The sequence below is a fragment of the Scatophagus argus genome, chromosome 8 (assembly GCF_020382885.2).
Source record: "Scatophagus argus isolate fScaArg1 chromosome 8, fScaArg1.pri, whole genome shotgun sequence".
Classification (NCBI taxonomy): Eukaryota; Metazoa; Chordata; class Actinopteri; family Scatophagidae; genus Scatophagus; species Scatophagus argus.
Genome location: NC_058500.1, coordinates 11,640,349 through 11,663,411, shown reverse-complemented (window position 1 = coordinate 11,663,411; position 23,063 = coordinate 11,640,349). Strand labels below are relative to the sequence as shown.

Genomic DNA, 23,063 nt, shown 5'->3' with positions numbered 1-23,063 from the left:
AAGGAACACACTTAGTTGGAAGATGATTAACCGTGTCATTCTCTCATGACTTACATATAAGAGCAGAAGGCGCTAAATTGTTCCAGTATACAGTTGAGACGATTGTATCCCAGCTTATTTTCTTTAAACAGCGTACACAGTGATGTTCTCTTCTTCCAGAAAGCTCTTCTTACACAATTACTTCCATTGACAATTAACCACATTCATACCCAGTACAACCACACCCGGTTTCGTTGGCCTGAGATGCTCCAGTGGAGCATTTGTGGGTCGTTTGTGGGTTCTTGAGACACGTCAGTTGTTTGGCCTGAAAACATCTTCACACTAACCCTTTGTTCAATGTACGTCTAATATACATGCTGCTATTTTTTTTTTTTTAGAATATTAATATTTTGAAATCAGCATACAACTATAGATGATTTACAGTTTTCTTTAATAGACATTTGGCCTTCCTTGCGTTTAAGTTTTCGTACTTGCTTGAGTTTACTCATCCAGTCATGGCGTTGACAAATTACCATTTGAATGTTTAAATCACTGAGAAAAATACATCAGAAAGGGTGAAAATGAAATGAAAAGTTGTGTTTTTGTATGGAAAACCCAGACAAAAATGCTTTACATAAATAAAAGTTTTCAAAAATAAATATTAAATTTAGTTAAATGGAATTTTGGAATTAAAGATATAATATGTAACTTTTCTGTATTAAAATATTTTGTTCTGTATGAAAACATTTGTTATTTCTATTTTGTTGTGTACTTACATTACCCCAATTGTTTCTAACAGCACTTAAACCCAGAAAAATATACAGTTTTATTTAAGGTATGGGTGTGTTTGATTCAGTTGCCTTGTCTCGTCTGTGAACATGCTTGAGTCACGTAGACAGATTTTGATCGGCGACCAACACCCATGATCCCACACTGCTTCACTACATCATCAATCTGTCTTTTGTCTTCATTGTTTTGACAGAGTCCCGTAGTGGCAGATATTATATAATATATTTAAAATCTGCAATCTGGATCTTTCCTGTGCGCACACTATGATAGAGGATTGGGCATTGTTAATTATAGATGAAGATACACACACACACACACACACCATGACATCGACAGGATATGTGTGCCAGTTCTTTCCTGTGTATCACACAAATTCTCTCTCCATGCTGTGACTATTGTACCCTCTTCGGTCTGTTTTTTTCTCACTCGCTCCTCATATCTCCCTCTCTGGTGTGGAACTTTCCATCAAAGCATCTCGTTAAAGATGGAGCACCCTCATGCATCTTTAAGCACTTGACAGGGATCTTCCACTGTGCCATTTCAGGCCTGAGATCACACACACACACACACACACATGCACACCTTTTGAAAAAGTCAACAGTGTCACTTAATTCATTTATGTTTGAATAACAAGAGGGAAAAAGTTCAATAAAGAAGATAAACTTCAAAAAAACTGATAGGTAGGCACTATAAGGAGCAAGAGGGAATCCTTTTTTGGTCCATTTACACATTTATGTAATGTGTAAATATGAGAAGGTGTATCTTTTTTTTAGTTATATGTGTTGGTTTATGTGTGAGTGGGCCTTTGGAAAACCAGACAGTTTAATTTTATGTCGTCCCAGCAGATTAACTTAAGACACTGCAAGCAGAAGATAACATTATACTGTCACCAACACAAACAGGATCATGAGTGTTTGGGGGGGAAAAAAGCCTGAAATGTTCCTCAACCAGTCACAGTTTTTTTTCTGCACCTGTACCAGTGTATGAGCCACACCGTGGTTCTCAATCTCATTATGTGTTTCAATTCCTGTGTGTTCTATTATATATATATATATATATGTGTGTGTGTGTGTGTGTATGTGTGTATGAGGGAGTGTGCGGGAGTGCTGTGTGCATGTATAGCACAGTGGAAGATAAAGTGTATGAATGTATGTCGGTGTGTAGTCCCCCTGAAGTTTAGGAGGCCGATAAATCTTTAATCCAAAAATGAGTACAATGCAGTTTATGTTGCTTACAGCACCTCAAAAACAAACAAACAAAATAAAATTACAGCCTCATCTCACATTTATGTAATGTATATTACAGAAGTATTACTTTGGCAGTTTTGATGTGTGAGTAATTCACAGATCCATATAAATAGTGGTGACCTTTATGTCTTTGTAAAATCTAACATAGAATTTGAGTTTATCCAAATCTAAAACATTTGTATGGGTTTGTCATTTTATATTCATATATTTAATTTCATATAATTACATACCATATTATACCTTATTTATTTATACAAGAAATACGGAAAGTAATATTGAAGTATCTATTACTGAGTTTGGGTAATCCCTTGGATTTTATTACTGATTACAATTTTGATGAGGTATCTAGTGGCTGTAATGGCATCCAATTTTAGTGTCCTACCCAGCCTTGCCAGGCATGCATCGGATTGAGTGCCTGTGGTTAAAACTCCACAGTGCCGTGAGAATATGGGACACACACACACACACACACACACACACACACACTGGATAAATCACCAGAAGGATGAGGAGAAGTGATATCTGGATTTAACATTTGAGATGGGCACGTCCCTTTCAAATCTGAGTTTAGAGGCTCAACAATGTTTCTAGTCAAAATACAGCTGTCATTGCAAGCTTAGAAACCTGAACCATCATCACAGACAAAGAGCCAATCTCCAAAAAGTCTGTGTAAATCTGTTAAATTGTGTTACGAAATAGTAACAGTAACAGTTAGAAATAGTCCTTGAACTATTGTCAGTATCTCTGTTGTATCAGTGTAACTGATGAGCATGAAAACAATGCTTGATGGTGATAAAGGAAAGCACAGGAAAGACTGTTTTTGTTTCAGCTTCTGTAGTGCAAATGAAAAAAAAAAAGCAAGTTACTCAAACTCAGATTTTTTCCACTTCAAAATCCTTCTTGTGTTAAATTTGCCTTCATGCTTACTTGATGAGCATCATCAGTTTTTCTTTTCTTGTCTATTTTACTTTGAATAGAGTACCGCAACACCCGTCTTTCCTCTTAAATTAATTAGATTCATGAGCAGAAGAAAAGACTCTGACATTACTTCTGAGAACTGAAGAGGCATTTTGTCACGGCAGGAAAAGGCACTGGTGGAACTAATAACATTAGCAATGGCCCCAGCACAACAATTATTATAATTAAATGCAGCCATTACTGTCATAAGACTATTAGTTACACTTGTGTTCAACATGTCAAAACCTCACTTTGAGGAGCTCTGGGTTAGAGCATTTAATATGATAATTGTATGCTTTTGCACAAATAAAAATGAATTTTATTTTGTTAATGTGTCCAAATATAACAACAAATAAAAAGAAATCAAGGTGACTAGAAAATACAGAAGTAAACCATCAGACTGAATATACTATTTTAAAGAGATGAGTTTTGAGACATGTTTTCAAAGTGGGGAGGGAATCAACATTAAGGAGGTTTGGAGGCAGGAAGCTCCAAAGGCGGAAGAGCAGAATGGCTGAAGGCTCTAAAGGTGGTCAGGTGGGCAGATGGAACAGTGAGGTGAATGGAAGAAGAAGATCTAAGAGTGCAGTAGGGCGTGAAATGAAAATATGCTGACCTAGTGATATTACTGATGTGAGCTTGGAAGGATAGTGTGCTGTCATCCAGACTGGTGGGTGGAAGAGGGTTTGGTGGACAAGCAGAGCAGGGTGTCAGCCGCATAACAGTGGAATTGGAGGTTAAATTTGCAAATGATGAGGCCAAGAGGAAGGAGATAGATGATAAACAGAAGAGGCCCCAGGACAGAACCCTGGGGAACACTGGTAGTGATTAAAAATTTCTGGGATTGAGTTGGATGGAATGAGTGCTAAGATAAGATTTTAACCAATTCAAGGGTGTGTCAGTGGAGGCTAGTCTGTCAAGGAGGATATTGTGAGAGATAGTGTCAAAGGCTGCACTCAGATCAAGAACAAAAAGGATAGATAATAGTCCAGAGTCAGCTGCCACGAGGAGATCATTTGGATCTAAAATATAATGTTGAGTGAACCGAGTATCCATCATGCTCCTTCAGGGAAAAGCTTTTAAAAATATTTAACGTTTTATTTTCAGGAGAGAACTTGAAACAGAAAAAAATCTTTTTCCTTCTTGTATACAAATTTCAATTTTTTGCACCACAGTAGGATAGTTTCTAATTTTGCTTTCCACCTGGGGTTTGTGTGAACATACAGATTTATGTGTGCCAGGGATCTATTTAAAATGTAACCCATTTCCACATGCTTGTAAGCTAACTGTGTGGCTGACAGGTCATTATCAGAGACCAGGTAGCATGTGAACTCTGCTCTTGTCTCCTCGCTGGAAGTGTCATTCATCCCTCCTTTCTCTGTTTTCAGTGGCAGCTCTGTTTTCACTCTTTGTCCTTGGACGACTCTCAACTTTTACAGCCTTGTACTAATATTCTGGGTCATATATCCATTGATACTCTAAAGTTCCTCTTATCAGGTTATCCTGGTGGAAACCTATTTTTACAACAGTTGCATAACAATTTGCATCGAATTGTCAAATGTTGTAAACACTCTGTTTGTGTTACTGTTCCCAACACGACATAATAACAGAACAGTTGTGATGTGACGCAGAATAAAATTCAGCTCTAAAGTTGCCTGTGAGTGCATCTTAATCTGCATTGCTAATGAGACATTTCTTGCAAAAAAGTTGCTATAATTTTGTCTACCAAGCGTCCTCCAAGTCTAATCATCACACATAATGCGCTCACATTTCTTCTGTTCATTTTTTCAGTTCTTTCTGCATCCAGGTTTAGGTTTTTTTCTGAAGTTAATTATGTATTTTCTTTTGTAAATTACAGTAGATTTGCTCTTTATTTAGAGGAATTTCTTCACTCTGAATTAGCAACAGAAATGACCAATTACCATATCAGTGAGCCGATATTTCCTGAACACTGTGTCAGAAACATGTCCTATATTTTGCCCACGACCTTAGTGTAGACTTAGTTATAATTATGCATACATCAGTTTCCATCCTTATTTGGTATAAAGAAATCCAACACACTTTTTAAACTGCAGTTAGTTTGTTGGTTTTCATTCTGTATCACACTTGATGGAAGCAAATTCTTGTTTTCAGATCCTGTTGTTGACTGTCAGATATTGTCCACAGTCCAGGGTGGAGTTCCTCCACAACTTCAAGCTTTCACTGAATCCATATATTTAGCTTACAGGAGCCCTCTAGGCCTGAGACAAGCTGAGTCCTTAGAGAAGGTTGAAGCTAGCTAGCATTAATAGCTAGCAGACAACTCCATGTCAACCAGAGACTGGCATACAGTTGTTGTCTTTATATGGTCGCTACGCTGCCACACAAGCCTACTTTTGTGTGTGTGTGTGTGTGTGTTTGCATGTGTGTGTGTGTGTGTGGCACTTGCATTACAGTCAAAGCGGAGACAGGTCACTGAAAGTAATTACGATATCTTCCCTGAAGGGGAACACTGATGGAGATAACACACACGCACACACATTTACGCATACACACACACTTTTCTACAAGCATATCAGGGTACATAAAACACTAGTAGACATGATTTAAAATCCCAGAATATATTGCATACATTACAGTAAATTCTATACTGAAATGTTATCATACATACAAATACAAATACAGTGTTATGGTCTTGTGTAATAAACCTGCTGCAACTGATAGCAATGCAGGTGATCACTTCAGGCCCGTCGACCTCTGAACTTGTTGCACAACAGAGACTTTACAGATGAGGGGATGACTATATCATAAAAACTGACATCTTACTGTAAAGTCATCATCACCATGAAGCTCACAGTCAGACACACAGACAAACAAACACATACACGTACATGTAATTTTTGATCATATGCTCAGTCAGAGTTTCAGACATGACACAAGTCTGCAGCTATTCTGTGAAAAACATAATCATAATCCAGGATCCCACCACACTAATTCTACTTTTCAAGATGTCTTTTATAATAGGAAAACAAGTTATAAAAGAGATATACATCATAAAACGTGCCACCAGAACATTACACTGATACAGCATAATTTACATGTTACAGGTTGCCTTATAACGCAATGAGTTCCCTTTATTCCACAAATATCTTTGGCTTCTTCCTTCTCTCCTTCAATTTTTCAGCATTTTTTCATAATGTTCTCATCAACTATAGTTAGTTAATTAATAGTTTACTTCCTCAATATGATGTTCACTAATGGACAAACATGATGATGTTTATAACATAAACAAGGGAGGTTACAACTTCTATATTTTAAACCAAAATACTGAGCATATGCAAGATAAACATAGATATTACTGTAAGATTATGTATGGCAAATTCAAATTCATATCCCAACTTTACACAACATAAGGCACTCCATTATAATACACTGTGTGGAGTCAGTTAGACTAACAAGAGTGAAGGATTCTTACCCACGCTACTCATCAAAGAGGATGAATAAGTACAATAGAATCATGTAACATTTTTAAATAAATAAATACAGGAGGACTATTATCTGGAAACTATACACAAATTACTCATCCACGACACTTGCAGGAAAATGCAGGATTTTTTGTTTTTGTTTATGCCGCTTTTTTTACCAACTTTGGTCTTATTTGCATAAGACTGGCCACCACTCCTATCCTCTCAGTGATGATTTGGCACAGTTATGTGCCAACTGTAGCAGCATCAATTGGGTGCCACAAAACGTTAGCCTCAAGCAATGTTTTAAAGGATGGAAAAATTGTCTAATTGTGTTTGTTGGGTGGTACACCCAGATAGGTCCACAGCTGTTCAGAGTAACATGAACTGTTACTCACATTTTCCTAATCTATAAATCATCATAAAAACCTGATGATGCATCAGCTATTCCAGCAGGAGAGAGGTCATTTCCATAAGCTGAAGAATTAAGATGTAGCTCTGAAATGCTGTTAACAGATAAAATCATATTAACATTTTAGCTTGTGACAACTTTTCTCCTTAACTTTCATTAAATTTAATTTGTTTAAACCTGTCCAAGACCCATGTTTTATGGCCCCAGAAAACTATCTGTAAAAAAAAATCACTAAAGCTGGTGTCCAAAATGTTATAAGCAGCAGGATTAATGGCCAAGACAAGGAAAATAAGACCAAAATTGTAAAATAAAAATACATAATGATCTTCTGAATTATGACAATGACATTTTTTTTTCTGTTTGTATGCCACTAAAGAAAGAGTCCTAACACAAAGTAGTCTTGAAATATGCTGACATACAATCTTGAACATTAATAACAATAATGATTTCTCCTGCTTATCTGTTATTTTTCAAGTGTTACTTTCACATTAGACATAAAAGAGGTAAGTGCAGCACATGCTGTGTATCCACCATTCAGCCACAATATTAACGCCACTGACAGGTGAAGTAAATAACATCAATCATCTGTTCGCAATGCAGTGTTTGTGGGGAAACCTTGGGTTCTGGCAATAATGTGGATGATCCCAGCTGGACAATGCACCCCAATCCCATTTCAAAAACAGCTTAGGAATGTCTGAAGGACTACAACAACAGCCTGCAGATCCCAACTTTATCGAATGTACAGGTCCCAAAGGACCCAACATTGTGATGTGGTGACCACAACATACCCCCAGAGGTCCTGTGTCCCTTCTCTTGACAGGTCAGAGATGTTTTGTCAGCACAAGGGGAACCTACAGAATATTAAGCAGGTGGTTTTAATGTTGTGGCTGATCAGTGTATACAGACCATCTGATGAGGGAAATAACACTAGTACATTTATTTATACTCTTTTCTTCTTTAATGTTTCGTTCCTACTTTCTGGCAAATTATCTCCTTCTAAATCGTGTCCTACTACAGTTAGTTCCCTTTGTCACTCTGCCAGATGCCATTGGCTTTACTGAGTGAGGTGTTGCTACCCTCTTTGGTACCTGTCTCAGCATTCATTGCTTGCTCAACTGCATCTGCCAAGGGTAATTTGTCCTCTGCTTCTGTCTCTCTGTGGTAGAAGTAGTTGAAGTTGGAAACAATGACAGGAACAGGTAAAGCAATGGTCAGCACACCTGCAATGGCGCACAAGGTGCCCACCATTTTACCTCCCATGGTAATGGGACACATGTCCCCATAGCCTACGGTGGTCATGGTAACCACAGCCCACCAGAAGCCATCAGGTATGCTGACAAACTGTGTGTTAGGCTCATCTACTTCAGCAAAGTAAATAGCACTGGAGAAGAGGATGACTCCGATGAAGAGGAAGAAAATCAGCAAGCCAAGCTCGCGCATGCTGGCCTTCAGAGTCTGCCCCAGGATCTGCAGCCCCTTGGAGTGACGTGAGAGTTTGAATATTCGAAACACCCTGACCAGGCGGATGATACGCAGAATGGCCAAAGACATGTTCTGTCCTGAGCTCTCCTGTGGTGTTGTGACCATTTCTGTAATTACGGTGACAAAATAGGGGATGATGGATATGATGTCAATCATGTTCATGAGGTTGTGGAAAAATTCTCTTTTGCTAGGACAGACCAAGAATCTCACACAGAGCTCAAAGAAGAACCATGCAATGCAGGCAGTCTCAATGATGAAGAAAGGATCAGAGAAAGTTGTGGGCTTTACGCCAGATGGAGTCGCAGACGTGTAAACTCTAGATTGGTTGAAAGGCTGTACTGCTGTCGGCACAATTGGGTCAGTGTCATCTCTGAATTCTGGCAGCGTTTCCATGCAGAAAATAATGATGGATATGACAATAACAAAAACAGACACAAGTGCGACACCTCGAGCTGCATTTGAGCTCTCTGGGTACTCAAACAACAGCCAAAATTGCCTGTACACATCATTATCTGGTAATGGGATCTCAACATCCTTTATGAATCCTTCATCTTCTCTGAACTGCTCCATTGCCTCATTTCCAAGTTCATAGAAAACAATTTCATCTGCAAACACATCCAGAGGAACATTAGCTGGACGTCTGATCTTACCCCCTGACTGATAGTAATACAAGATCCCGTCAAAGCTGGGTCGGTTTCGATCAAAAAAGTACTCATTCCTCATTGGATCAAAGTAGTCCATTCTCTTCAAAGGGTCTCCTAGGAGTGTATCAGGAAACTGGTCCAAAGTTTTGAGTTGTGTCTCAAAACGAAGACCGGCAATGTTGATGATGACTTTCTGGTCTCCATCATCAAGCCCTCGCTTATCTACAAATATATCCTCACAACACTCCTTAGCAAGTCGGCTGAAGATGGTCTCGCTCTCCTTCGTGCCCTCACTGCTTAACAGCAATTTCCAGTTGGAGATCATACTGGCGCAGCTACTGCGTCCCTGCCTGCTTGGAGATGGCATAGATGGAGACTGGGGCACTCTTAGTGTCCGTGTTTGTGGAGTGGGTGAAGATGAGGTGGATTCCCACATGCAGGCGGGCACATGACTGTGGTGGGAGGGTGTAGAGGAAAGCTGAGCGGCTCGCAGAAGGTAGTTGCTGCTTGGGCTGCTGTCCTCTGGGGGTATGTCCACTGTGAGAGCTGTGGTTTCATCTGCATAAGTGTCCAACTCGTCTTCCATGCTGCCATTGAGGTTATCCAGGCTCTCAAAATCTACCAGGGCCACGTCCATGGCTGCCGTTCAGCCAGCGTAAAGTCTTTGGAGCCCAGGATAAGACAATCACAGACACACAAATGAACAGACAGGAGGCTCAGTCGCCAGAATCAGCAGCAGAATAGCAGCGCAGCCAGTCTTGAGCAGCACTTACAGGAACAGGAAAAAGTGGAAATCTCCTCTATTCTTTATTTCCCCCAACACCTGCAAAGTGAGAGACGGAGAGAGGAAGACAGTTACTGTGTTTTTCTCAATTGTTCAGGGTTCGTTTCGTGCTAATTGTTATCAGGTGACAAGGATATGATGTCAGAAAGCACATGTTTTATCTTGACTCCTTGTTTCTTAGATACCCATCACTCTGGAAACCAGTGGTGAAGGAAGAGCAAGTGAGAGTGGGAGATACAGAAATGAAAGAAGAAAGAGGAGAAAGAGGCCGTGGTAGCAAGAATAAGTAAAGAAAGATGATAATGTTAGCAGGAAAAGATTATACTCCTTTACAAAGAAAGACATAGAGTAGTAGAAAACTCCTTGGTGATTCTTTTCACAGTCTGTTGTTGTGGAGGCACTGTGATGAGTCATGTAACTGTGAAAAAGGAAAACAACAAACATAAATCAAAACAGTAAACAAGTATATGGATGTTAAGTGTAGCGCACTGGGGGACTTTTGTTACGTGTTAAAACATATCTGACTGTTCAAATCACTTTGTGAAATTGTTGGCATAAGCTCATGGACTTTTCTCCTCAAATAGTGAATGAATCTTTCAGCTACTAATCAACTGTGCATACGCAATATCTCTTATTAAGTAGTTCAAACATTCACCGACATAAGTATGTACACATTAGTTCTCTTTTTCACACGCAAACATTGTAACAAACGCAACACCTGCTCAAGGGGAAAGGGAGTCAAGGCATACACCCTGTAATGACAGCAGAATGAGAGGATAGTGCAAGGTAACTGGTGCTGTGCTTACATTAGTGCATAATTAACTGCTTGTACAGTGATAGCATTGGCCTAGCTTCGTCCAGACACCAGGGCTCATGTTTAAACTGTACTGTGCCACACAGTTTCCTTTAGAAACCCACTCTGTTCCTATTCTGCCGTGTTGCTGCCTGCCTTTCACTGCACTCAGCTTTACCTGAGCTTGTGTGACTTTTCACCATTAGAAAGATTACACAGCCGTCTGAGGTATACACACATTAGCCTGAATGCATCTGTCTGAATGTAAATCTGTGTGTGTGTGTGTGTGTGTCTGTGCAGTGGACTTATAATGTACATGTCTATGTGTATGACTGTGTGCTGACGCCTGCAGATGTTTAATTAAAGACTCCAGAGATGAGTCACCACCTAAAACCAATGCCAGTGATACCAATCGTGCTGAGAGAGAGACAGAGAGAAAGGGACAGTGACAGAGACAGAGAGAGAGAGAGGGGAGAGAGAGAGAGGAGAGAGAGAGAGAGGGGAGAGAGAGAGAGAGGGAGAGAGGGAGGGACTGAGAGAGACACACAGAGAGAGATGATCCTGCTAAATGAAGAATGAGGATGACATGAAAATTGTTAGGAAGATGGACGTGGGTGGAAGGAATGGTGGGATGAAGACAGAATGCAGAAAGAAGGAAAGTGACAATGAGGGAGAATGGGAGTTGATAGGTGGGCGGATGGATAGACAGGATGATGAGAGAGCAGCCATGACAAGGAAAAGGGGTAGTTTATCAAGAGCAGAGGAAACACTTGATGTGAGGGGTAAAAGAAACAAAAACTGTAATAGTTTGAGCATACAAAATTGGTCACAGTGTCCAACAAAAAAAAAAAAATGAAAACACAATTAGTTGGAGAGTAAGACTGCAACACTTGCCAAACAAAAAGGAAAAAGATAGGTCAAACCCTCCTCTTCTCACCTCTCCTCTCCTCTCAACGACCAGAATGACGTCATCTGACCCTTTCAGCAACCAGAACTTACTCATGACCCTAAAATAGAATCTGCAACCCAATGTCCACTGACAAGACGGCTGCTCTTAGATAAGTGGCTGAAAATTAGCCAATGATGTTGATCCGCTTCACTGACTCTTAATGTGTTTTCCAATAATTCAGAATGCAGTCAATATTTCATTTTGCTTAATGTAACAGAAAGAATGGACAATTTTTAAATGTCTGTCTCTGAAAGCATTGGATAGACATACATCTCTCTAAGAAGACAAATGGTTTCCAAAATAAATCAAGATGGTCACACTGACTCAGCTATTTACCTCAAGTAGTGTCCAAAATCTGCTGAGATGACAAACAGAGTGAAATCTATGAAACGCAATCTCTGGGATAAGAACAGAATTTCATAAGCCGCAATGCAAAATCTTCGCTGGACAAGTTGATGGGACCTTCAGTATAAACTGCCTGGACATGCTTATAGACAAACAAGCAGCACACTTCTTACCTGCCTTAGCAAAAAGCTTACAGAGCAAAAACAGGAGAGCGAGGGAAGTAAGGCTTCCTCCACAAGTTCCGCCACTGCTGCAGCTTTCTGCTGCCTCCTCAATTGGCATCAGAATGACTAGTCTACATTGGGTAACCTTATGCTGGAGTAGAAACTAGAGCTGGAGCAAAGGCCACATGCACACACACATGCATACTCATACACACATACAAGCCAGCATGCACACAGAACAAAGACAAACAAAGAAAAGGAGAGGGGAAAAGACATCTGGCATTGAACAGTGTTTTATCAATATATTTTGTATGCAAGTCAGTGTGTCAGTGTGTGTGTATGTGTGTGTGTGTGTGTGTGTGTGTGTGTGTGTGTGTGTGTGTGTGTGTGTCTTTGTGTGCGGTTATGTGTGCTATAGACCACTTCTCAGTGATCTGGATGATGTGCTCAAGGCCCTCTAGACTGGAACAGTGCAATTAGATCCTCAGATCTCTCCATGCTTGAGTCACTCACCCTACATTCCACACACACACACACACACACACACACACACAGGCCGTATCCATATCTTACTTATTTACAGCATCACAATAAATAAGTGATGTTTAACAACTCCATTAACATGTTCAGCGCGACAGGCAAGAACGAATGATGAGTGAGTGACATGAGAGCAGGAACCAAAGCTGCCATCCACAACCCACACAGCTGCCTGCCTTTCACTTTCAACTCAGACCTCTGACCTCCTTCAACTCTTTTATGCTGAATACCTTGAGAATGTGCATTTTTAATGACATTCATTCTAATATCTTCAATCATGAGATCAGGGAAAAAAATGGATAAGCTGAATCTCTTAAAGGCTCCTACAAGTCCCCCCCCACAAGTCAACATGATCTTATGTTGAATTCCACGGAGTGACACTCAGACACACTCGACCATTCCTCTCTGTCCTCACCTAGTAAAACATATTTATACACACAGACATGTTAGGAAGCTGCTGCTCCACTCTCATAATTCCTAAAGCATGTGTGATCAGATGCTGTGGAGAGTCTTATAAACCCTGTTTAATCAACATGTCTTGCTCTGTTGCCGTTATTATTTGTGTAATAGTGAGATTAGCTGAATCCTGTTTTATGCCCTTCAAATTGACTTGCGACTTGAATGAATCAATGAATGAATTAAAAGTACCCACACAAGAAAATCTTTTAAGAATATTTTAATGCTTTTCAGCCTCTCTAGTGGAATTATAAAAACCTATCATAAACATTTAGGCTAAAATGAATAAATATGAAGTCCTTATGGAAGCAAGAGAGCATCAACAACACAGTCAAATATCCTATTTTTTATTCTTCTGTAGGACATTCTTAGTGTCCTTCCAGTCACTCGTAAAACCATTACATATTGTGATTCTCTGTTAAAAATAATGGTTGACAGCATGTTGTCACATACATGAGCAGATTCATGGGAGGGTCCACAGATGCATTGAAGGCACTGAACCACTTGCATAATCTTTGACTTCACACACTAAACAGGGACCCTCTTAACATTAATGTGGCCAAACAGGCTTCATGGAAGTTTTAATTTAGCACATTAGCTATTGCTTGAGCATTTGCTTGCTGTTATAACTTATTTCTTTCTAATGTTGATTACTAATAAGTAGCCAAACCAGAACACAAGAAATGAAGTGTCGAATACTCAAATTGGCCCCCATATTGCCATGCACTATACCAGATCTGGTCTATAGAGATCTTCATATAGATCTATCTATCTATATGGTCACAATCTCCCCATCTGGTCCTGAGTCATGGGGTTGAATAAAGGACAGAAAACATTATGACATAGTGAGGCTCTTCAAGTGATCAGGTGTTCAAAAACCAAAATTCTTTCTTTCTGTGATGAGATTGAAATCGATATGCATTTTACCATCCAACCACCATCAAACCAAACATACTTGTATTGACATGAAACTGAAGATTACTCTTTAAACCTACATTTCGTTTTAATTAATAACAACATGAAAAAAAAAGAAGAAAAAGCAGGCTGTCTGAGCTTTCGTGGTTAAGTTTTGGATTGCAATGATTTAACATTTTAGTGGAAAGGGAAGGCAGGTTAAAAGGGCTTACTAAAGTATATTTAAAAAACTAAAGAAATGTAAATTGAATAAATTCTGAACACATAAAAGTGTTTATAACTGTACATATACCGTATATTATACTGTATGAAATACATGCACATATGTACAAGTGCATACATGGACAAAGACCGCTGTGCTCTGTAACAGATGGGACAACATGCTTCTAAGGAGACAGTGTGACCTTGACTTGTGTTAGGACAGCGTAAAACAGAGGTGTGATATGGGGCCCATGCCACCCCATGGTGCTCCAACTATTCTTACCATACTATTAATACACAGGGGAAGTCACAGTCACTAGAAACTCAGGAGATGACAACTCTAATGCACATAAATGTAGGCAAGTAGAGCACACGTTAGAAAAAAAACTACATGTGGGACAATATGGAAATGTGCATCAGAAATATGGTATTGCATGCTGTGCTGTGCTCCTGTGCATTTCAGTAAGCTAACCTCTGTGACTTCAACACATGTGTGTAAACATGAACAGATGTTCAGGCAGATCTAGCTTAACTACAAGCCAATCCTTTGCTAGCTGGCTGGCAATAAATGCACGTATATGTCCAATGTTTACCACACACACTAAAATATTGTGTCACATTTGTCAGTAATTCACATGTTTTTGCTTTGATTAGATAATTGCTTTATAAACAACTGTTTATATACAACACTGTCACTATCTTAACTTTATTATGCACATGTAATGTTTCCACACAACATGAAGATGATAAAAAAAAATGGCACAAAGTTAAACTCAAACTATGCAGGATTTTCATCAAAGACAATGAATAGATAGAGTTTATATGTATAAGAATAATCCCTCTCATCGACTATGACTCACAAGAAGCATGTGGTTGTGTTTGTATCTGCAGAGAGCCCTGCCTTCTGCCTTTATGTTTTCTTATATTTTTTTATTATTTTGCTGTGTTCAGGACGTTTCTGGGCATCGACAGTTCTGAGGAAAGATAATTGATTGCTGAGTCTCATTCTCAGGTGGTCAAATACTCGACTTGATGGCTATTTGACAACCTTATGTTCATCCTGAATCCCTTACTGCTAACTGTTTACAAACAACAACACACAAATCCCGCACAGTACGCCTTTAAACTAAGGTTAAAGTAATCTGTATGCCTTAATTTAGTATAATAGCATACAGTGAAAGCTGATCTACTTCTGCAAACACACATTCATGCACACAAGCACGCATGCACTCACACAGACACACGCACACACAAAGATACACACACTGTGGCTCCAGCTAAGCTGATTTAAGTCACATTTATGCCCCCTACCAATTAAAAGACAACACATTATGTCCATACTCTGAGTCAACTTTAATGGTGTTGACTGAGGAGGAACAAGACTGTCTACTTCAGACCTTTTAAAGCATAAAAGGTTCACAAACACAAATACAGAGCATTACAGCCATTATGCCGCCAAACCCTCAGTGCAGTCATTTTTATGGGTTTTAAGTGTGTTTTTGTCTTTGTGTATGTGTGTCCTCAGTAATTACACTCAGGCTTGAGGGTTCAGAGGTTTCATTAGTGTTTCAAGTGATCATTTGCTTGAAGCTGATCCTGCAGAATATCCCACATTTCACCTCAGCAGACCTGCTTTTGTTATATCCGCTAGGATTCTCCTGAGTCAGCTGGGCACATGGGTTGAAATTTGCCTCTTATTCCTCTATGTTTAGCTCTTCAGTTTTTTCTTTTTGTTTTTTTTCAGTGTGCACTTAAGTGCATATGGTATATATATATATATATATATATATACTAAACTAAATACTGTGCTAAACAATACACTGTATACTGCTATATACGCTATGCTGTTAAACTTAAAGTTACATCTGATACCACGATTTTAACACCTCCTGCTTAAAAAACAACAATCTAACCTGTAATTATCTCTTTTAAATGTTAAACACTTTCCTCATCACAGACTGAAGTCCGAATTCCAAAGTACTTTACTGAATAATATTCATTATCACTAGAATAAATCTGCAGTGTGCCAGATGTTTCCAGCTGAGCACATTTAGTGTATCTGTAAAGTGTGCTCCCACAAGAGTGTGGACATTACGATTATGTTTTAAATCTGTGTAAGAACTAAAGGGCATTCTCACATCAATTTACGGTAAATACTGTACTATATGTGACCTTTCTTGGTGTTCTTTTTTTTGTGCTCCTGTGATGTGGTGTGGAGTTTCTGGCTGTATGACGGCATTGGTTGGTAGAGCTGGTATTTTTGGATCGGAGTTTTGGTCCTATTAAGCAGATTAATAGAGGCTGGGCAGCTCAGTGCAATAAGCCGAGGGATCTCTTCCGTCAGATCAACACAGATACTAGTGAGCCATCACAGACAGGCACACAAACACAGAAAGTAGCACTCTCTCTATCTCTCTCTCTCTTACACACACACAAACACACACACACACACACACAGATAAACACAGAGGGAAAATATAATGCTGCTCGAATCATATTTTTTAATGAATCAGAATATAAAAAATGACCAAGCAAAACTGTCACTGTTAATGCCTTTGAGCTCTAAACATCCTTACATGGAAGGTGAAGTATAATTCAAGTTTGGGTTAAACAATTAAAACTACTTAACAAAGACTGTGATCATGGTTAGAATAAAGAATAAATAAGAATAAAAAGTACAACTGCAATAATTAGTCCATTAACGACTTGGTTGATCAACAGATCAAATCAATAGATTTATTTTTTGATCAACAATGAAATACAATCCCTCAGACCAGTAACCACTGATTCTTTGTTTTGTCACACAGTAAAGTGAACATCTGAGTTTTGGACTGTTGGTCAAATTAAAGGTATTTCATTACATGGCTGAAAATAGCTTGCTAAAGCAGAAAAGTGGTGTTTGCATATAATTCACAGGAGACAAAATTCTTGTTTTCCACTGCCATAATGAATATTTATGGTTTATGTGGAAAGGATGATTTTAGATGCACAGACATAGCGCAGATGGCTACATGGTATGCAAATACACAAACAAACCTACTGTACACAAAGTCAGAAATTTCAGTCCAATCCACACAAGCTTGCTGTGGACATTTTCAGACAGTAGTGCAGATGGCACATGAGAGTGTATTTTTAATTATCAAACACCTATTATCCAAGTAACAGATTTTTGGGCTATCTTTACCTTATCCCAGTCTCTTGAGCTTTTAAATCACTTACTGATGAATGAATTACAAAAGGCCATTTGTTAATGCAATTTATATGCCCAGAGCCAAACGACGCCTGTCATTAAGGGGAGCTAAAAATAGAAAATGCAAAATGGACCCTAAATTATCTTCAGCGTGTGGCAGTTATATGAGATGACACTATATTGTATGTCTGTACTGTAGTGTCAGTGTGTGTGTGTGTGCATGTGTGTATGAAAACCATGTCCAGCAATACTGTAAATTATGTGTCGTAACATTTAAATACATAAAAATACATAGCTTACATGTACAAGCCAAGTTTCACTACATTCAATGTTCAAAATGTTAAGCGTGCACAAGATACAATTTGTTCCCAAGTTTTCATTAATGTACACACATGAGATAGGATTATTTATACAGAAGGACCATCTTTGTTTATCAGAGTGCTGAAGGGCTAAAGTGACAATGGAAAAGCCTTATATGATTTAACAGTTTGAGACAAGATTACAGGCTGTATTTTGGGACAGCTCCTGTTGTGTCTGTGTTTTTCTTACGTTTGTTTAGTAAAACAAACAGCCAGCCTCAATGCTGATTTAACAGAGTATGAGCTGTAGCGTCCCCAGTAAATACACCAACTTATATATATATATATATATATATATATATATATGTATATAATTGATACCATTAACCATGATACCATCCACATCATCATGATCTATAGCACTGACACTGAACACTGGAATGTCATTTAGACTAAATAAGTGTGGTCAGACTGCTGTAACGAAGGAAAGATCAGAACACAGAGGGTTGAACTACCAGATAGCAACATTACAGATGTTCTGGACAGTTTCAAATACCTCAGTCTCGATCGCATACCTACAGAGTGCCAGGCAGGTATTGAGGAGTCAACTGAATGGGAAGAACAGAGTCTGGGCTATCAAAACATATACGTCCTGCCAGTCATCAGATACGCTGCTGGCATAATAAATTGGCCAAAGGAGGAGAGAGAGGCCATTGATATCAAGACAAGGAAGCTCCTCACAATGCACAGAATGTTTCACCCCAATTCCAGCAGCCTGAGACTGTACACTAAGCAGAACAAAGGAGGCTAAGGACTAGTGAGTGTCAGAACCACTGTCCAGGATGAAACAACAAAGATCCAGAAATACATCAGGAAGATGGCCCTCCAAGAAGAACTGCTAAGTGAATACCTCAGGCACCAGAAACCTGGTATTGAAGAGTAGAAAGAGGAGGCACAACCATGGAGGGATAGGGCACCACTGACAGATAGAAGAAAATGGCTTATATCAAGAAATCCTGCCAATGGCCAAGAAATCCTGCCAATGGCTGGAGAAGGCTGGATTGAAGGATGGCACAGAAGCACTAATTATGGTAGCACAAGAACAGGCACTCAGTACAAGATCAGTGGAGGCTGAGGTCTACCACACCAGACAGGATCCCAGGTGCAGGCTGTGCAAAGATGCCCCTGAGACAATTCGGTACATAACAGCAGGATATAAGCTGCAGGCAGGAACAGTGTACATGTAACGCCATAACCAAGCGGCTGGCATAGTAAACAGGAACATCTGCACTGAGTATGGACTGGGAGTCCCAAGGTCAGGATGGAAGATACCTACTAAGGTGGTTGAGAATGACCAAGCTCCTGTGGGACTTCCAGATAAAGGCTGACACAATGATGAAGGCAAAACCAGTCAGACGTTGTACAAAATACCAAGGTATCAATACTTGCTGTTGTAGGACTTGTGAGTTTAAACGTGAGTGTGATGTGAACACCAAGTGATGGAAGTTGGCTGTCTTATGTTGTGTGTCTTAATGTGTTGTCTGTGAAGTTTATTCCAAGAGAAAATGATTGATTATTATCCACAGTGCAGCCAAGAATGTCTCACATATGTTACATCAAGAATTCTGGGAATAGAAGTTAAAACTGTTCACTGATACATCATTTTGAACATCACAAACACATTAAGCTGAATCAAAGAGAGATGAAGGGGAATATCTTCACAAAATACTAGAAAACATCTCGAAAACATCTCAATATTATTTTTGCCCACATCACCCATCTCTGTGGTATATGTTTGTCTGAAGCAGATTTTGGTTGACAAGCAGCCTCCGCGAGGCATTCAGAAGATGTAAGCTGCTGATACTGACGTGGGTGTGTCTGCAGGCTCCAGGCCAAGTCCCAGTGCACAGCAGCTGGGACCACAATCCTCCCTTGGCCTTTTGACAAGACACCCACACACTTACACACACACACGCAGCAACGACATTATGAGCAAAGTACAGCCAAAATCACTTCCTGATGAATTAAGAACTTCCTATAGTGCATCTAAAAACAGCACATGGCAGGCCTATTTAGATATTGACAAAACCTAAGGCAATTAAAGGGGCTTACCGACAGTCATTCAGTCAGAGGAATAACTGACACTGCTACTGGATATGGACGAATGACGACCCAAAATTATAATGCCTCCGGCCATGGCTGACTCTGGTGTGAAGTCACAAAAAAAAAAGGAAAGGAAGACAGGTCAACTCTTGTTGTCTTGACAGGACATCCTAAATTAGAGGTTGGCAAAAAGACTGATGTGACAGCATGGGTGTGTAAATACTGAAAATGACACAGTAACATACCCACCACGTAGATACAGAAATGTTTATCAAAGCATAATTGTACACAAACGGTACACTCTACAAGTCTTTCTTCATGACAAAGACAGGATCAGATTTATAGCACATCAGATCATGCACTGAAAAAACATCCTTTTTCTAGAATATAAAATATTCAAGATGAAAAATTCAGGACTGGTCACTGGTTGACAGTGACCAAACAAGTGAACAACTGTCAGTTATCAGATACTGATTCAAAAGTTGCTAAATCCTTATTGGACTTATGATTTTCCAGCTGAGGCGTGACAATGTAAAACAGACAAACACAAAAATCTCTAGTGTGAAATAACTAAAACTGATGAAACAAACAATTTTGGCAAAAGAATGCTCCATTCCCATTCCGAATTAAGAAAACAGTTCTTCACTGCCTTTTAAAAGCTGTTTTGTCATTGTGAGTGATCTGCCTGTAGACATTGTCACTCATAACTCCTGCAACAAGGATAACTGAAGCGGAGTTATCATCTCTGAGAAGAAGGTTATTTGCCCACAAAGCCAAAAGGTTAAATATTATCATTTAATCTGACCTCAAAAGCATTGAAACAGATACACTCTCATCCCTCGCACTGTGTGCCCAGGCCGCCCTCCTCCTCCCACTCTGACATCCCTCCTCCACAGTGGGGATTAAGTCCGTCTCATTACAGGAATATTATGTTGTTTTTTTAGAAGCCTTTTTTTGTGCCAGATCCAGACGAGGAAAATATGGCCATCTGGTCTGACTCTCTATTACATATCACTAATCTCAGGTGGCATACAAACAAGCAACCCGTGTGTACGACATCCAGACACACCCCACCACCTCTGGCCCCCACCACACACACACACACGCACATGCAGATGCTAAAATGCACCATGCACATTAAGTAATAACCATATGACACTCACTGTACCACTTTTGACCGCTAAAGGCTAACTTGGACAGCGTGGACAGACTCAAAGCAACAAGTCTGCTGGTGTATTCATCCCAGCTGAATATGTAACTGCTGATGGTGTACAATAAGACAATAGGATAAGTTATGGCTTTCACCTGGTGATCATCACAAATTAAAAAAAAATCAATCACTTGCAAAAAAAGCTTATATTTTAAGAAAAATGTAAAATTTAAGCACACCTACAGACCAGGCCTCCTTTACAATAAAACATTTCTTATTCCTCAAACAAACGTTCTGCTCCATCTATACAGATGTGAATGATGTGAATGGAGTGTGCCTGCCATTACAGTTGGATGGAGGATGGAGAGGGCCAGTGGAGTTTTGAGGGGTTGTGGGGAAAATGAGGGAATGAATGAGACGCTTAATTATTCAAGGAATCTCAGTTCAGATTAGGGGTGGCTGATCTGGCCAAAAAATAATATCATAGCCTATTTAATAGCAATTGCAATTCACAATCTAAATGTGTCATTATGTTTCTCAATTTTAAGATGCCCTGTACCATAGCCAGATTGAAATAGTTCCACGAAATTCTCAATTTTTACCATTAAAACACAATATTGTATTAAAGATAATCCTTTTCCCGGTGCAAGCTCCTCATCCACCATGCTATAGATATAATTCACGTTCCATTGTTGGATGATGAGGTCAAGATCACGATCTAAAAATCACAAGATCTCCCACCCCAGATTCAGATTTCTATGTTTGAACTTTAATCAAAAAGGACATCTGTGGGGATGGCTGCATGAAACCTTGCGTCAGACAGATATAAATAAAATATTGCATAAAATCTTAAAGTCAAACTATTTCAGTGTTCATGACATGCACACACACATGTACCAAAGAGCACCTTATCTCCTCTGGCTAGAGGCAGGAAGTAATGAAGTTAAGTTCCTCAGCTGAGGGTTTCCTTTCCACACATTTCAAAGATAAACATCACTCTTTCAACTTCCATTACATTTTGTGACAAGTTTTATGACAACCACTTGGCACATTCACATGACACACATACAAATCATTAAACACTACATGTCGCCATTTAAACTCATAATGCCAGGCCTTGGTGAGGGCTTTCCTCAATCCTTAACATCTCTGAAAACAACTGAGGTGGAAAACAGGAACAGGATATAGGTAACAGGTAATAGGAATGTGAAAGTAGTCCTCAAGTACTGTGTTCAGTACTCTGCACTGTGGAAAAGGCAACGATGGAAATAACAAATAAACTATAGAGAAATGTCGTTTGAGGTTTTTTTTCTGCAGTTAAGTTGGTGATTTAAGATATTAACTCAGATTTGGTCAGGTTTAAGGTGGCCTTGCTCTAAAGAATAAACCAGGCGCCATTTCCCTCTATTCTGTTTGTATCAATATTACCTTCCCTCTCCTTCATTTATTTAGAAACAAAAGAAGTTAAAAACGCTAAGAAAGAGTCAAGCTGTGATTTCTCTGTTGCTCCGGCGACAGACAGGAGCGCCGCTCATGCAAGCGCAATTGTGCAACAACCGGTTGAATGAAGAAAAGAAAAAAAAAAGACAGGAGGAGCGACCAGAAACCTGTAGGGCTTGTTGTAATATGTTGTTAGAGAAGAGAAAAGAGGCCTACCTTCAATGGCGTCACGATCCTACAAACTTCCAGGTGTTGTTGATTAAAGTTTGGCGCTCCGGGCCGCGCCGGAGTCATGATTAGTGCGCACCGAATCGACTGACCACAACGCTCGTCATGTCCCCCCCGAGCTGACAACACAGGCAGCAGGCGCGACGGAGATGCCCTGGCCACTCACCCCGGGGCCAGATGTGACAGTGATGTAACAACAGCATGGTTACGTTTAATTTGGCCAATTCCCCGCTTGCAAAATCCCTGTTTTTCTTCGTCCTCCAAACAAAGCCGTGGCGCGTTTTCTCGAGGGGAAGAGAGAAAGAGAGAGAGAGAGAGAGAGAGAGAGAGAGAGAGAGTGCGAAAGAAGGAGAGAGTGTAAAAGAGAGAGAGAGGGAGGGAGAGAGGGAGAGCAGATTAAAAAAAGGGTCGTTTCCTAACCTCGGGCTGCCTTATGCTCTCTTGACCACCATTAGTCACGATAACTCTCATTTCTACTCACTGAGCAACTGAGCCACTGTCAAGCTCATATGTGCAATGAAATCAATTAAGCAAGTCAAAGTCCAATTTCCTCCTT

The 23,063-nt window shown here is 39.6% G+C and overlaps 1 protein-coding gene across 1 annotated transcript; it reads right to left on the bottom strand.

Annotated features, from left to right (window-relative positions):
- Positions 1 to 5,557: 5,557 nt before the first annotated feature.
- kcna10a (potassium voltage-gated channel, shaker-related subfamily, member 10a) lies at positions 5,558 to 22,794 on the bottom strand. The gene is made up of 2 exons (XM_046396098.1): positions 22,496 to 22,794; positions 5,558 to 9,776 (listed from the first exon to the last, which is right to left on the bottom strand). Exon 2 carries the CDS (start codon positions 9,588 to 9,590, stop codon positions 7,845 to 7,847), a length of 1,746 nt encoding a protein of 581 aa, XP_046252054.1. The 5' UTR covers positions 9,591 to 9,776; positions 22,496 to 22,794; the 3' UTR covers positions 5,558 to 7,844.
- Between the last annotated feature and the right edge of the window lie 269 nt (positions 22,795 to 23,063).